The sequence below is a fragment of the Oncorhynchus tshawytscha genome, linkage group LG28 (assembly GCF_018296145.1).
Source record: "Oncorhynchus tshawytscha isolate Ot180627B linkage group LG28, Otsh_v2.0, whole genome shotgun sequence".
In the NCBI taxonomy this organism is placed as follows: Eukaryota; Metazoa; Chordata; class Actinopteri; order Salmoniformes; family Salmonidae; genus Oncorhynchus; species Oncorhynchus tshawytscha.
Genome location: NC_056456.1, coordinates 5,257,320 through 5,271,194, shown reverse-complemented (window position 1 = coordinate 5,271,194; position 13,875 = coordinate 5,257,320). Strand labels below are relative to the sequence as shown.

The window sequence follows — 13,875 nt, the reverse complement described above, 5'->3', positions numbered from 1 at the left end:
TAGGGCGAAAACCAAACCGTGCACCCAGGGGGGACCCTAGGACTGTGTTTAGGAAACCCTGGTCTATATCATAGAAGTTTCAAATAAGGTCCGAACACACTGTGCACTGCAGAACATGGAGCTGTTTCCATTGGAATTATGTCAATTTCTCCTTTTCAGTGAACCTGTCCAAGTGTGCCATGATTTTCTACAATTTCTCTTTTTTGTTTCTTTAAATCCTTTCTTCTGCAGGCCTATAGTGAATTATTAATGACTGGACTGAGAAATAATCTCTCTCTGCCTATCTCTCTGTGCCAGGATGAGGATAATTATAATGAAGATTATGCCTAGAGTGGATTTGAATGGTTATCATCGTCCTCACTCCTCTCTCTCCTTTTCTTTCTCTTTATTATCTTCCCCTCCGTTTAGGTCTGCCCGTCAAAACCGAGACTGGGAGGTCTGGGGTGTACAGCGCGCCCCCCTCGGCTTCGGAACGCACCCCATCCCGTCCTAAAGTCACAGAGAAGATCACACTGGGTTCCCATGGCAACTCGGCCTTCCAGCCAATCACGGCCAGCTGTAAGATCGTCCCCCAGGGACAGTTGCCAAGCCCCTCCGAGTCCCCCGGGAAATCCTTTCAGCCAATCACCATGAGCTGTAAGATTGTGTCAGGTAACTACCTCCCAATGGGATCTGGCTGTACTGGAGTGGGGGGAGGGAAGGGGTTGTGAGTTGATTAATAATTCAATGGTGTTATTTAGATTTTTGTTTTCATAGTCAGTCAGACCCACTCTTAGTGTCAGTGGAGACATTTGTTTGATTTGTTTCGTTATTCCCCCCAACATTAAGAAACTATAGGCTAATCTCAGTTTTTAAACACTGTCTCTTTTAAGATTGAAAAGGTTTTGAATTTCCAAAGTGAGGCACAAGCGCATTAAGGAAATCTTTAAATCGATTTTTGTTCATGGCCTTTTTTTTAAGATACAGAGCTTTAGAAAAATGCATGTTTTAAAATTAATATCTTTATAATGAGCATGTTGTTTGTGATTTTGTTTTGATCCCAAAGGTTCACCCATCTCCACACCCAGCCACTCGCCCCTCCCCCGTATCCACACCTCCACCCCGGTACACACCAAACAGGGCTCCTCCGTACTCAACAACCCTTACATCATTGTCGACAAGCCTGGCCATGTCATCGGCATGGCAGCGAACTCCGGCGCCTCCACAGGTACGCTACTGCTCCGCTCGACAGCTCCACTCTTGCCCCTAGATTCTAGACACTGATCTAAGAACAGTTTTGCTGGTTTTCCCTAATGGTTAAAGTTATGATTTGGGTTAGGTTTTTGGGTTAGCTCCTGCAGCACAATGTGAGGATGTACTGTAGACTGTGCCTCCCACACAGCAGATGATAATGGTGTTGTAGGCTCTCCTCGGCCACTGTAGGGCCAACGTTCCCCTCCCACACACCACCGTTACAAACATCCCAAGGCTGAATCTAGTGCACTCTTACTTCTCTCCTCTGATAAACCTCCACAGTTGACTATATTCTCAAAGCCTGAACCCTTTCAGTTGTCTCCTCTCTCTCTCCCTCCTTCTGTCTCTCTCTCCATAAACCATGACTTGATGCTGCAGCTTTTTGATGGTATGAGAGGGGCTTCCATTGTGACAGGAACTACTGCTGTACTGCTGTGTTCAACTTTTTGATGGTATGAGAGGGGCTTCCATTGTGACAGGAACTACTGCTGTACTGCTGTGTTCAGCTTTTTGATGGTATGAGAGGGGCTTCCATTGTGACAGGAACTACTGCTGTACTGCTGTGTTCAGCTTTTTGATGGTATGAGGAAAACCAGCTTTATGAGGAATGCTTTTCCAAGTGTCTAGAAGGAGTTCTTACTTATGCTGAGCACTTGTTGACTGCTTGTCCTTCACTCTGCGGTCCATCTCATCCCAAACCATCTCAATTGGGTTGAGGTCGGGAGATTGTGGGGGCCCAGGTCATCTAATGGATGGTGTATCGCTGCAGAATGCTGTGGTAGCCATGCTGGTTAAATAAATCACAGACAGTATCACCAGAAAAGAACCCCCCTACACCATAACACCTCCTCCTCCATGCTTTACGGTGGGAAATACACATGCGGAGATCATCTGTTTACCCACACCGCGTCTCACAAAGACACAGCGGTTGGAACCAAAAATCTTCATCAGACCGAAGAACAGATTTCCACCTGTCGAATGTCCATTGCTCAAGTTTCTTGGCCCAAGCAACTTCTTATTGGTGTCCTTTAGTTGTTGTTTTTTTGCAGCAATTCAACTATGAAGGCCTGATTGACGCAGTCTTCTCAGAACAGTTGATGTTCATATTTTTCTGTTACTTAAACACTGTGTAGCATTTATTTGGGCTGCAATTTCTGAGGCTGGTAACTCTAATGAACTTATCCTCTGCAGCAGAGGTAACTCTGGGTCTTCCTTTCCTGTGGCGGTCCTCATGAGAGCCAGTTTCATCATGGCGGTTTTTGAGACTGCACTTGAAGAAACTTTCAAAGTTCTTGTAATTTTCCAGATTGACTGACCTTAATGTTTTAAAGTAATGATAGACTCGTTTCTCTTTGCTTATTTGAGCTGTTCTTTCCATAATATGGACTTGGTCTTTTACCAAATAAGGCTGTCTTCTGTATACCACCTCTACCTTGTCACAACACAACTGATTGGCTCAAACGCATTAAGAAGGAAAGAAATTCCACAAATTAACTTAAGGCACACCTGTTTACTGAAATGCATTCCAGGTAGCTATCTCATGAAACTGGTTGAGAGAATGCCAAGAGTGTGCTACGCTGTCATCAAGGCAAAGGGTGGCTCACCTTGGTTTCACCAGACCAGAGAATCTTCTTTCTTGGTCAGAGTCCTTTAGACCTCTTGGCAAACTCCAAGCAGGATGTCGTGCCTTTTACTGATGAGTTGCTTCCCTCTGGCCACTCTACCATAAAGGCCTGATTGGTGGAGAGGTGCAGAGATGTTTGTCCTTCTGGAAGGTTCTCCCATCTCCACAGAGGAACTCTGGAGCTCTGTATGTATGTGACAAATAAAATTTGATTTGATTTGATTTGAGTGACCATTGGGTTCTTGGTCTCCTCCCTGACCAAGGCCCTTCCTCCCCGATTGTTCAGTTTGGCTGGGCGGCGAGCTCTAGGAAGATGGAGGCCACTGTGTTCTTGGGGACCTTCAATTCTGCAGAATTTTTTAGGTACCCTTCCTCAGATCTGTGCCTCAACACAATCCTGTCTCGGAGCTCTACGGACAATTCCTTCAACCTCATGGCTTGGTTTTTTTCTCTGACTCTGTGGGACCTTAATATAGACAGGTGTGTGCCTTTCCAAATCATGTCCAATCAATTGAATTTACCACAGGTGGACTCCAATCAACTTGTAGAACCATCTCATGGATGATCAGTGGAAACAGGATGCACCTGAGCTCAATTTCAAGTCTCAAAATGGTCTGAATACTTCTGTAAATATGTTTTTCCTGTTGTTTTTTTTTTTTATCTAAGAAATCTAAAACCTGTTTTCACTTTGTCATTATGGGGTATTGTGTGTAGGTTGATGAGGGGAAAAAAATATTTAATCCATTTTAGAATGAGGTTGTAACGTAACAAAATGTGTAAAAAGTAATCGGGTCTGAATTCTTTCCGAATGCATTGTATATATTTTTTGTTTTTGTAATTTGATCCGGGGCTTACATTATTTTGTGCACAGGGCTGCCAGTTGCCCATCCCTGGTGTATACTGACTAGGCTATGCTTCATTGTAAATTCAATTACAGAATGTGTGTGTTGGCATTTGGCCGTTCAATGTATCAGTGTCAGTCTCAAGTGGAGCACAGTGAAATCACATTCTCCCACTGCTGTACTTCAGCGCTTTGTAGCTACCATTCACATTCCAGTCATGTGCTCTGCTCTCCCACACAGCCTCTCCCATATCCCATACATCCACCAACGCTTAGTTTCAACTGATCCAGGGCGGGCGGAGGGGTTTAAAGTGTTCCAGGTTATTTCAAGCTGATTTTGGAGTTTGAGCTGATTCACTTAGTTTTCCTTAGTTTCTCTTTTTCTCTCAATAGCTTAGTTTTAGTGCTGTAACCCACCTTAAGCTTTTGAATTCAATATCACTGTGAACCTGACAGATGTCATTACCAGGACCCAGTCTCATGCAGTGACCAAAATACATTTAGATAATTGATTGATGGTTTCTGTCTTACAGGAAGTCCCACAGCCAAGCAGTCGGTTGCGGCCCAGGGGACTCGCTCTCCGGCCCCCAAGGTTCATACAGGCAGCTTCCTGTCCTCAGGGGTCAAGGTGAGTTACACAGAGCTGACATAGACAATGGCTGGGTCACCACGGTAAAATATTCAGGAAAACCGTTTAATATCCAGGGCCCGATTTCCCAAAAGCATCTTATGGCTAAGTTCATTGTTAGAACCTTCACAGGAGCATTGTTAAATCTCAGAACTGTTTACCGAAACCATTGTTATTAACGTTGCACTTGAAAACACGCGTAATCTAACACCTGCCTCTGACAACTCATAGAACAGCTAAGTGACTCATTAGATGCTTATTTGTGCTTCACATTATACAGATAAACAGAATCACACTAGCTGTGTTTGAATACTCATACTAACCGCACTAACTGTGCAATTTGTGACATGAATTGAGTATATAGTATGGTTATTGGTCATAGTATGGATATAGTTAGTATGCCAAAAGTTCTTGGATGTCCTACTAAATTCGCCAAAATATGAAGTATATACCTAGAGGACACTATTTCCCTACTTTAGGGCCCATATGCAGTTCTTCAGGAAATGGGCGTGGCTTCACATCGTTTTCAGATTTGGCGGAAATATGCAGACAAAGTACAACGAGAGCGGATACAAGTTCATTTGCTTTAACTAATTATGACAAATGTTGAACAATGTAATAAAGTAATGACTTTTCAAATAAGTTACCTTACAGCATATGTTGGTTGACAATTTGTTAACTACGCTGTCCTTACGAACCACATAGCATATCATTACAGCAGTATGTACCGGTATGTTAGCTAGCTACTTACATATCAAACTTGCCAGTATATTAACTACAGGCTATCTAACTAACGACCCAACGTTTATTGACTTGGTTATTCCTGTCATTCTTACCTTAGCTAAATGGTATAGTCGTTGTGCGTTCTCAATGGGTGCTTTCGTAAATTCAGTCTGGCCATCTACTCGGATTTCAGAGCACTCTCGTCTGAGTACCAGAGCGCAGAATAATGAATTTAAGAGCGCTCAACACCAGTTGAATATGGCCGGTGTCAGTAAACGTCTGCAAAAAGCGTAATTAAATTGTTGCCAGCAGCACAGTTAGTCACCAACGCCCTAGATAACATGAAAACAGCCTAACCAGCTCTGCTAGGGCGAGTAAAATGGTCAGAGTCTTCCCATTTGTGTCTAGCAAGCTAGCCGAAGTTAGCTTCGGTGCTTGACTGCCGTTGTTATGTCAGAACGCTCAAATCAACCCTACTCCTCGGCCCGAGCGTCCAGTGTGCGCTCCGAGAACTACACGCTCTGAATTTACAAACGGACCATCTGACGACGCTCTGAATTTACAAACGGACCATCTGACGACGCTCTGAATTTACAAACGGACCATCTGACGACGCACTGAATTTACAAACGGACCATCTGACAACGCTCTGAATTTACGAGTGCACTCTGGCACTCAGATTGAATTTAAGAACACACCCAAAGTCGTAAAATGTCAAACTAGTCATTTGTTACGCTAGCAAGAGGTTGCATAGCAACAGCATCAACTTCCGGTAGACGGGTGAAGGGCTAGTACGCTCAACTGAAGGATACTGTTAATTTACAGTATACTAAAATGAACTAATAGTATGTAGTATATACTCATTAAGTATGTAGAATACAATATGTTAGTATGGGTATTCGAACACAGCTACTGAGTGCCTTTATCACGGTAATGGCCCGCCCCTTAATGGGGCAGCTGAACATTCTGGACATTTTTGTCTCATCTAATGACTCAAATATTTGGGGGTTACTAATATGACTAGGATTATCATCAACTAGCAGGGTTGCTATAATGACTAGGATTATCATCAACTAGCAGGGTTACTAATATGACTAGGATTATCATCAACTAGCAGGGTTACTAATATGACTAAGATTATCATCAACTAGCAGGGTTACTAATATGACTAGGATTATCATCAACTAGCAGGGTTACTAATATGACTAAGATTATCATCAACTAGCAGGGTTACTAATATGACTAGGATTATCATCAACTAGCAGGGTTACTAATATGACTAGGGTTGTCATCAACTAGCAGGGTTACTAATATGACTAGGATTATCATCAACTAGCAGTGCTGAAGCGCATTGTGTTTACAAATGGTCTGTCCTCGGTTGCAACACACTACCGAGGTCCAAACTGCCTCTGGAAGCAACGCCAGCACAATAACTGTTTGTTGGGATCTTCATAAAATGGGTTTTCATGGCCAGCAGCCACACACTAGCTTGAGATCACCATGCGCAATGCCAAGCGTCAGCTGGAGTGGGATAAAGCTACCTGCCCCAATGCATAGTGCCAACTGGAAAGTTTGGTGGAGGAGGAATAATGGTCTTGGGCTGTTTTTCATGGCTCTTGCTAGGCCCCTTAGTTCCAGTGAAGAGAAATCTTAACGCTACAGCAATACAACGATTCTATGCTTCCAACTTTGTGGCAACAGTTTGGGGAAGGCCCTGTCCTGTTTTAGCATGACAATGCCCCTGTAAACAGAAATGTTTGCCGAGATCAGTGTGGAAAAACCTGACTGGCCTACACAGAGCCCTGATCTCAACCCCATCTAACACCTTTGGGATGAATTGGAGCGCCGACTGCGAGCCAGGCCTAAACGCCCAACAACAGTGTCCAAACTCACTAATACTCTTGTGGCTGAATGGAACCAAGTCCCCACAGCAGTGTTCCAACATCTAGTGGAAAGCCTTCCCAGAAGAGTGGAGGCTGTTATAGCAGGAAAGGGGGGACCAACGCCGTATTAATTCCCATGATTTTGGACTGTGATGTTTGACAGGCAGGTGTCCACATACTTTTGGCAATGCATATGAGTCTGAGAGTGGTTACATTTCTCCAGCCCCAACCCCTTAGCTTTTTACCCAAGTGGTGGGATATGCCTTGTTATTATTTCAACTGCAGATTGCCCCTTTCCATTTTAAACCCTGAATACACAGGAGTCTTCCATGAATGACTTTGATCACCAAAGTCTTAACCTGTCATGAGTACTTTTCATAGAACTCTTTCAGACCTAACAGTGTTGAGCTTCCAGGAGATTTATGTCAGAGCCAACCCAGCAGTCTGTGTGGTATAGTGACTTCCTGTCTCTGTAGACACTTCCTCCCTTGAACAACACTCTCTCTCTCGCTCTCTCGCTCTGTGTATTATTAATAGTGTGCCACTCTGCCAGGGTGCTATCTTCAGCAGCTGTAGGCAGCCACTTGGCAAGACATTTAACTGGGACATCATTCTAAAAGGGAATTGCATTGCAGAGGGAATAACTGCAAGGTTCTATATCTAAACACACGTGTTTGTTTTGCTCTCCTTGTGGGGACCAAACAATTGATTCCCATTAAAAAATGATACTTTCCCTAACCCCTAAATGTAACCCTTAACCTAACTTAAACCTAACCCTAATTGTATCCCTAACCCCTAAATGTAACCCTTAACCTAACTTAAACCTAACCCTAATTGTATCCCTAACCCCTAAATGTAACCCTTAACCTAACTTAAACCTAACCCTAATTGTTTCCCTAACCCCTAAATGTAACCCTTAACCTAACTTAAACCTAACCCGATATCATCTACTGTATCTTGCCTATGCTGCTCTGTACCATCACTCATTCATATATCCTTATGTACATATTCTTTATCCCCTTACACTGTGTATAAGACAGTAGTTTTTTTGGAATTGTTAGTTAGATTACTTGCTCGTTATTACTGCATTGTCGGAACTAGAAGCACAAGCATTTCGCTAACTCGCATTAACATCTGCTAACCATGTGTATGTGACAAATAAAATTTGATTTGATTTGATTTGATTTAATTGTTTCCCTAACCCCTAAATATAACCCAACTTAAACCTAACCCTAATTGTATCCTTAACCCCTAAATGTAACCTTTAACCTAACTTAAACCTAACCCTAATTGTTTCCCTAAACCCCTAAATGTAACGCTTAACCTAACTTAAACCTAACCCTAATTGTATCCCTAACCCCTAAATGTAACCCTTAACCTAACTTAAACCTAACCCTAATTGTATCCCTAACCCCTAAATGTAACCCTTAATCTAACTTAAACCTAACCCTAATTGTTTCCCTAACCCCTAAATGTAACCCTTAACCTAACTTAAACCTAACCCTAATTGTTTCCCTAACTCCTAAGCCTAAAATAGCCTTTTTTCTTGTGGGGACCCACAGGTCTGTATGTTCCTTGTACTATCCTTTTGAGGACTTCTGGTCCCCACAAGGATAGTAAAACCCCCCAAAAACACACAGAGATGGTGTCAAACCCCTGTAATAAAATCAACCCACTCCCCAAACTCTCCACAGATGATGAAACCCAATTTCAGGGCAGATGAATTCCGACAGTACTGTAGGCAGGAACGCGGTGCTGCTGTGATACTCAGCATCAAACCTGAACCCACAGCACTGTTTCTTTCTCTGCTGGGCAGCACCAAACCTTCTCTCTCTGCGGGGGCTGAAAATAAAGCAGGGTCCTTTGTGATCTGTCAGTCGCTGTTATTAAAACCAATGCCTAATCACAACAATGATATTGACTTATTGTATTAACTAACCAATGGTGAGTGCTCACTCTTTTTTGCTTTGCTGTTTTTTTCTAGCCTGTTTCGAAGGGGACAGAATTTTAATACCTCTTGACTTATTCCACATTTTGTTCTGTTTACAGCCTGAATTCAAAGTGGGTTAAAAAAGTCTCTAAGTGCTTTCCACACCTGTTTTGTGCAGCATTTGTCCATTTATTCTTTTTTTTAAATGCGTCAAACTGTGAAATTGGTTCTTGATCATTGTTAGACAACCATTTTCAGATCTTGCAATAGTTGTAGTACATATACAGTACCAGTCAAAAGTTTGGACCCACCTACTCATTCAAGGGTTTTCTTTGTAGAATAATAGTGAATACATCACAACTATGAAATAACACATATGGAATCATGTAATAACCAAAAAAGTGTTCAACAAATCCAAATATATTTTATATTAGAGATTCTTCAAAGTAGCCACCCTTTCTGCAACGTTTGTGATTCATCCACAGTCATTTAACTCTGTATCTGTCTTAAAGTCACCATTGGCCTCATGGTGAAATCCCTGAGCGGTTTCCTTCCTCTGCGGCAACTGAGTTAGGACCCCTGTATCTTTGTAGTGACTGCTTGTATTGATACACCATCAATACACCATTTAATAACTTCACCATGCTCAAAGAGATATTCAATGTCTGCTTTATTTTGACCTATATTCCAATAGGTGGCCTTTGTGAGGCGTTGGACAACCTTCCTGGTCTTTGTGGTTTGAATCTGTGTTTGAAATTCACTGCTCGACTGAGGGACTTTTAAAGATAATTGTATGTGTGGGGTACAGAGATGAGGTAGTCATTCAAAAATCATGTTAAACACTATTACTGCATTATTGAGTCGATGCAACTTATGTGGCTTGTTTAGCAAATGTGTACTCATTAACTTATTTAGGCTTGCCACAACAAAGGGAATGAATACTTATTGACTCAAGACATTTCAGCATTAATTCGTGAAAAATTAGTAAAAACTATAATTCCACTTTGACTTTATGGGGTATTGTGTGTGTAGGCTAGTGACAAAAAAATCTAAGTTGTATCCATTTTGAAATTCAGGCTGTAACACAACAAAATGTGGAGAAGTCAAGGGGTGTGAATAATTTTTAAAAGGTTGCTTCTAGCACTGGTAGTCCTTGTGGTAATGTTCTTTCTCTGACTTCTGCAGGTCATTATCAAGCAGGAGCCGGGAGAGGTTCCCACTCAGCACCAGCAGCAGATGGTTTCCTCGGTAACGGCAGCCCAGCAGACCGCCGCCGCAGCAACGCAGCAATTTGTCGCAGTGAAGGGAGGTCACGTGATCTCCATGTCGCCACAGAAACAGACAGGAGGGGCCAGCGGGGCAGGGGCCCCACCCAGCAAGGTGTCAGACACACACACGGACACATACACACACACACACTTGAACTTCTAGTCATGGCTCATCCTATGTAACTACTGCTATACACACCTTTTCTATTCACATACTGTCTATACGCACCACTTAAACACATATATTTATGTTCCAGACTCTGGTCCGGAAGAATTCCTGGAATTCTATCCATTTTGCCATGTGGTTTTGTACTGTATATTTAAATACTGTATTCTCGACATAGCTCATTCTAATATTTCTACTACTGTACATTGCATTTAATGATACTGTTTATATATTATACCGCAAATGTATAATATAATAGCTCACTCTGTATCTACTGCTGTACATATCATTCTTAGTATATCTAGTGTAAATTCACCCTGTGTAGATACGTGTAGATTGCATTTAGATTACTCTAACAGTGCTATTTGGGTTGTTAATTGGATTCATACCGACATTTATTGATTTATACATTTTTTGTATTTTGTTTATGTACTTGTTTGATATTGTACTGCTTTGTTAGGCTCAAATAACATAATCATTTATTTGCACCCGCTTTAACATCTGCTAAAATGTGTACGTGAACAATAAGCATAATTTTGATTTGACATGCACACACACACACACAGCCAGTGAGCACGGTATCAGAGAGCAAAGGCTTTGAACTGTAAAACTACATTTCCAATGTTCCCCCTCTCCAGGTTCTGGGTATCCCTGCCCTCCAGGCAGCGGTGAAGCAGGTGGCCATCAGCAGCGGACAGATCCTGGTCGCCAAGGGTAACCCCTCCGTTTCCAAGGTGATTGGCGGGAAGCAGGTGGTCGCCCAGGGGGTTGCCAAGGCCATCGTCAGCGGAGCGGCTGGTAGCATCGTGGGTCAGCAGGTTGTTGCTAAGGCAACGGGGGCCGCAGGGGGAACAGGAAAGAGCGGAGGTGAGGGTCACTTCACTTTTGTTCGTTCACACGCATACAAACATTGGGAAAAGGTGCCTGTTTATTTGAGACATGCAGACACGTAAACACAAACAAACACTCTTGACAGACAAACTCTCTGCCCCCTCTCTCTCTCCCACAGTGATGGCTACCCTCCAGCTGCCAGCCAACAACCTGGCCAACCTTGCCAACCTGCCTCCGGGCACCAAGCTGTACCTCACCACCAACAGCAAGAACCCATCAGGGAAGGGCAAGCTGCTTCTCATTCCCCAGGGAGCCATCCTCAGAGCTTCCAACTCAGCAGGTAACACACACACACACCTCATTATCCTCACCAACTCCTCTCCTTTCATTTCCTATTTTCTTCTTCCTCTCCAACCCCATCCTTGTATCCAATCCAGTTTGTCACATAAACAAACTGACTAGTGAATATGCCATGGGGTTTTTCACCTCTTTGGTGTATGAATGCAGGTTTATTTAGGTGTTTATGTCTGTATAGGATAGCAGTCTCTAGGTCAGGGTTTTCCAACCCTGTTCCTGGAGAGCTACCCATCTGTAGGTTTTCACTCCATCCCCAGTTGTAACTTAGCTGGTTCAGCTGATCAACCAGCTTATTATTAGAATCAGGTGCGCTAGATTACGGTTGGAGTGAAAACCTAAAGGATGGTAGCTCTCCAGGAACAGGGTTGAACCTACAGGATAGTAGCTCTCCAGGAACAGGGTTGGAGTGAACCTACAGGATGGTAGCTCTCCAGGAACACGGTTGAACCTACAGGATAGTAGCTCTCCAGGAACAGGGTTGAACCTACAGGATAGTAGCTCTCCAGGAACACGGTTGAACCTACAGGATAGTAGCTCTCCAGGAACAGGGTTGGAGTGAACCTACAGGATGGTAGCTCTCCAGGAACAGGGTTGGAGTGAACCTACAGGATGGTAGCTCTCCAGGAACACGGTTGAACCTACAAGGTAGTGGCTCTCCAGGAACAGGGTTGGAGTGAACCTACAGGATGGTAGCTCTCCAGGAACAGGGTTGGAGTGAACCTACAGGACGGTAGCTCTCCAGGAACAAGGTTGGAGTGAACCTACAGGATAGTAGCTCTCCAGGAACAGGGTTGAACCTACAGGATGGTAGCTCTCCAGGAACAGGGTTAAACCTACAGGATGGTAGCTCTCCAGGAACAGGGTTGAACCTACAGGATGGTAGCTCTCCAGGACCAGGGTTGGAGAGCCCTGCTCTAGGTGTATTATGCTGAAGCATGTCTCTCTGTGTCCAGGAACAGGGTTGGAGAGCCCTGCTCTAGGTGTATTATGCTGAAGCACGTCTCTCTGTTTCCAGGAACAGGGTGTCCAGGAAAGGGTTGGAGTATTATGCTGAAGCCCTGCCAGGAACAGGGTCTAGGTGTAGAGCCCTGCTCTAGGTGTATTATGTTGAAGCATGTCTCTCTGTGTCCAGGAACAGGGTTGGAGAGCCCTGCTCTAGGCGTATTATGCTGAAGCATGTCTCTCTGTGTCCAGGAACAGGGTTTGAGAGCCCTGCTCTAGGTGTATTATGCTGAAGCATGTCTCTCTGTGTCCAGGAAAAGGGTTGGAGAGCCCTGCTCTAGGTGTATTATGCTGAAGCATGTCTCTCTGTGTCCAGGAAAAGGGTTGGAGAGCCCTGCTCTAGGTGTATTATGTTGAAGCATGTCTCTCTGTGTCCAGGAACAGGGTTGGAGAGCCCTGCTCTAGGCGTATTATGCTGAAGCATGTCTCTCTGTGTCCAGGAACAGGGTTGGAGAGCCCTGCTCTAGGTGTATTATGCTGAAGCATGTCTCTCTGTGTCCAGGAAAAGGGTTGGAGAGCCCTGCTCTAGGTGTATTATGCTGAAGCATGTCTCTCTGTGTCCAGGAAAAGGGTTGGAGAGCCCTGCTCTAGGTGTATTATGCTGAAGCATGTCTCTCTGTGTCCAGGAAAAGGGTTGGAGAGCCCTGCTCTAGGTGTATTATGCTGAAGCATGTCTCTCTGTGTCCAGGTGTATTATGCTGAAGCATGTCTGTCTGTGTCCAGGAACAGGGTTGGAGAGCCCTGCTCTAGGTGTATTATGCTGAAGCATGTCTCTCTGTGTCCAGGAACAGGGTTGGAGAGCCCTGCTCTAGGTGTATTATGCTGAAGCATGTCTCTCTGTGTCCAGGAACAGGGTTGGAGAGCCCTGCTCTAGGCGTATTATGCTGAAGCATGTCTCTCTGTGTCCAGGAACAGGGTTGGAGAGCCCTGCTCTAGGCGTATTATGCTGAAGCATGTCTCTCTGTGGCCAGGAACAGGGTTGGAGAGCCCTGCTCTAGGTGTATTATGCTGAGTCATGTCTCTCTGTGTCCAGGTGTATTATGCTGAAGCATGTCTCTCTGTGTCCAGGAACAGGGTTGGAGAGCCCTGCTCTAGGCGTATTATGCTGAAGCATGTCTCTCTGTGTCCAGGAACAGGGTTGGAGAGCCCTGCTCTAGGTGTATTATGCTGAAGCATGTCTCTCTGTGTCCAGGAACAGGGTTGGAGAGCCCTGCTCTAGGTGTATTATGCTGAGTCATGTCTCTCTGTGTCCAGGAACAGGGTTGGAGAGCCCTGCTCTAGGTGTATTATGCTGAAGCATGTCTCTCTGTGTCCAGGAACAGGGTTGGAGAGCCCTAATCTAGGTGTATTATGCTGAAGCATGTCTCTCTATATTTCCATCTCTGTCCA

General features: G+C 44.1%; 1 protein-coding gene across 6 annotated transcripts in view; it reads left to right on the top strand.

Annotated features, from left to right (window-relative positions):
- The window catches only part of yeats2 (YEATS domain containing 2), a 59,200-nt gene that overhangs the window by 21,278 nt on the left and 24,047 nt on the right, over positions 1-13,875 (top strand). For all 6 annotated transcript variants that reach the window (XM_024390936.2, XM_024390935.2, XM_024390934.2 and 3 more), the window contains 6 exons: positions 409-651; positions 1,046-1,207; positions 4,232-4,326; positions 10,048-10,242; positions 10,935-11,163; positions 11,306-11,467. In XM_024390936.2, the coding sequence (XP_024246704.1) occupies positions 409-651; positions 1,046-1,207; positions 4,232-4,326; positions 10,048-10,242; positions 10,935-11,163; positions 11,306-11,467 (1,086 nt within the window). The remainder of the gene's footprint in view (positions 1-408; positions 652-1,045; positions 1,208-4,231; positions 4,327-10,047; positions 10,243-10,934; positions 11,164-11,305; positions 11,468-13,875) is intronic.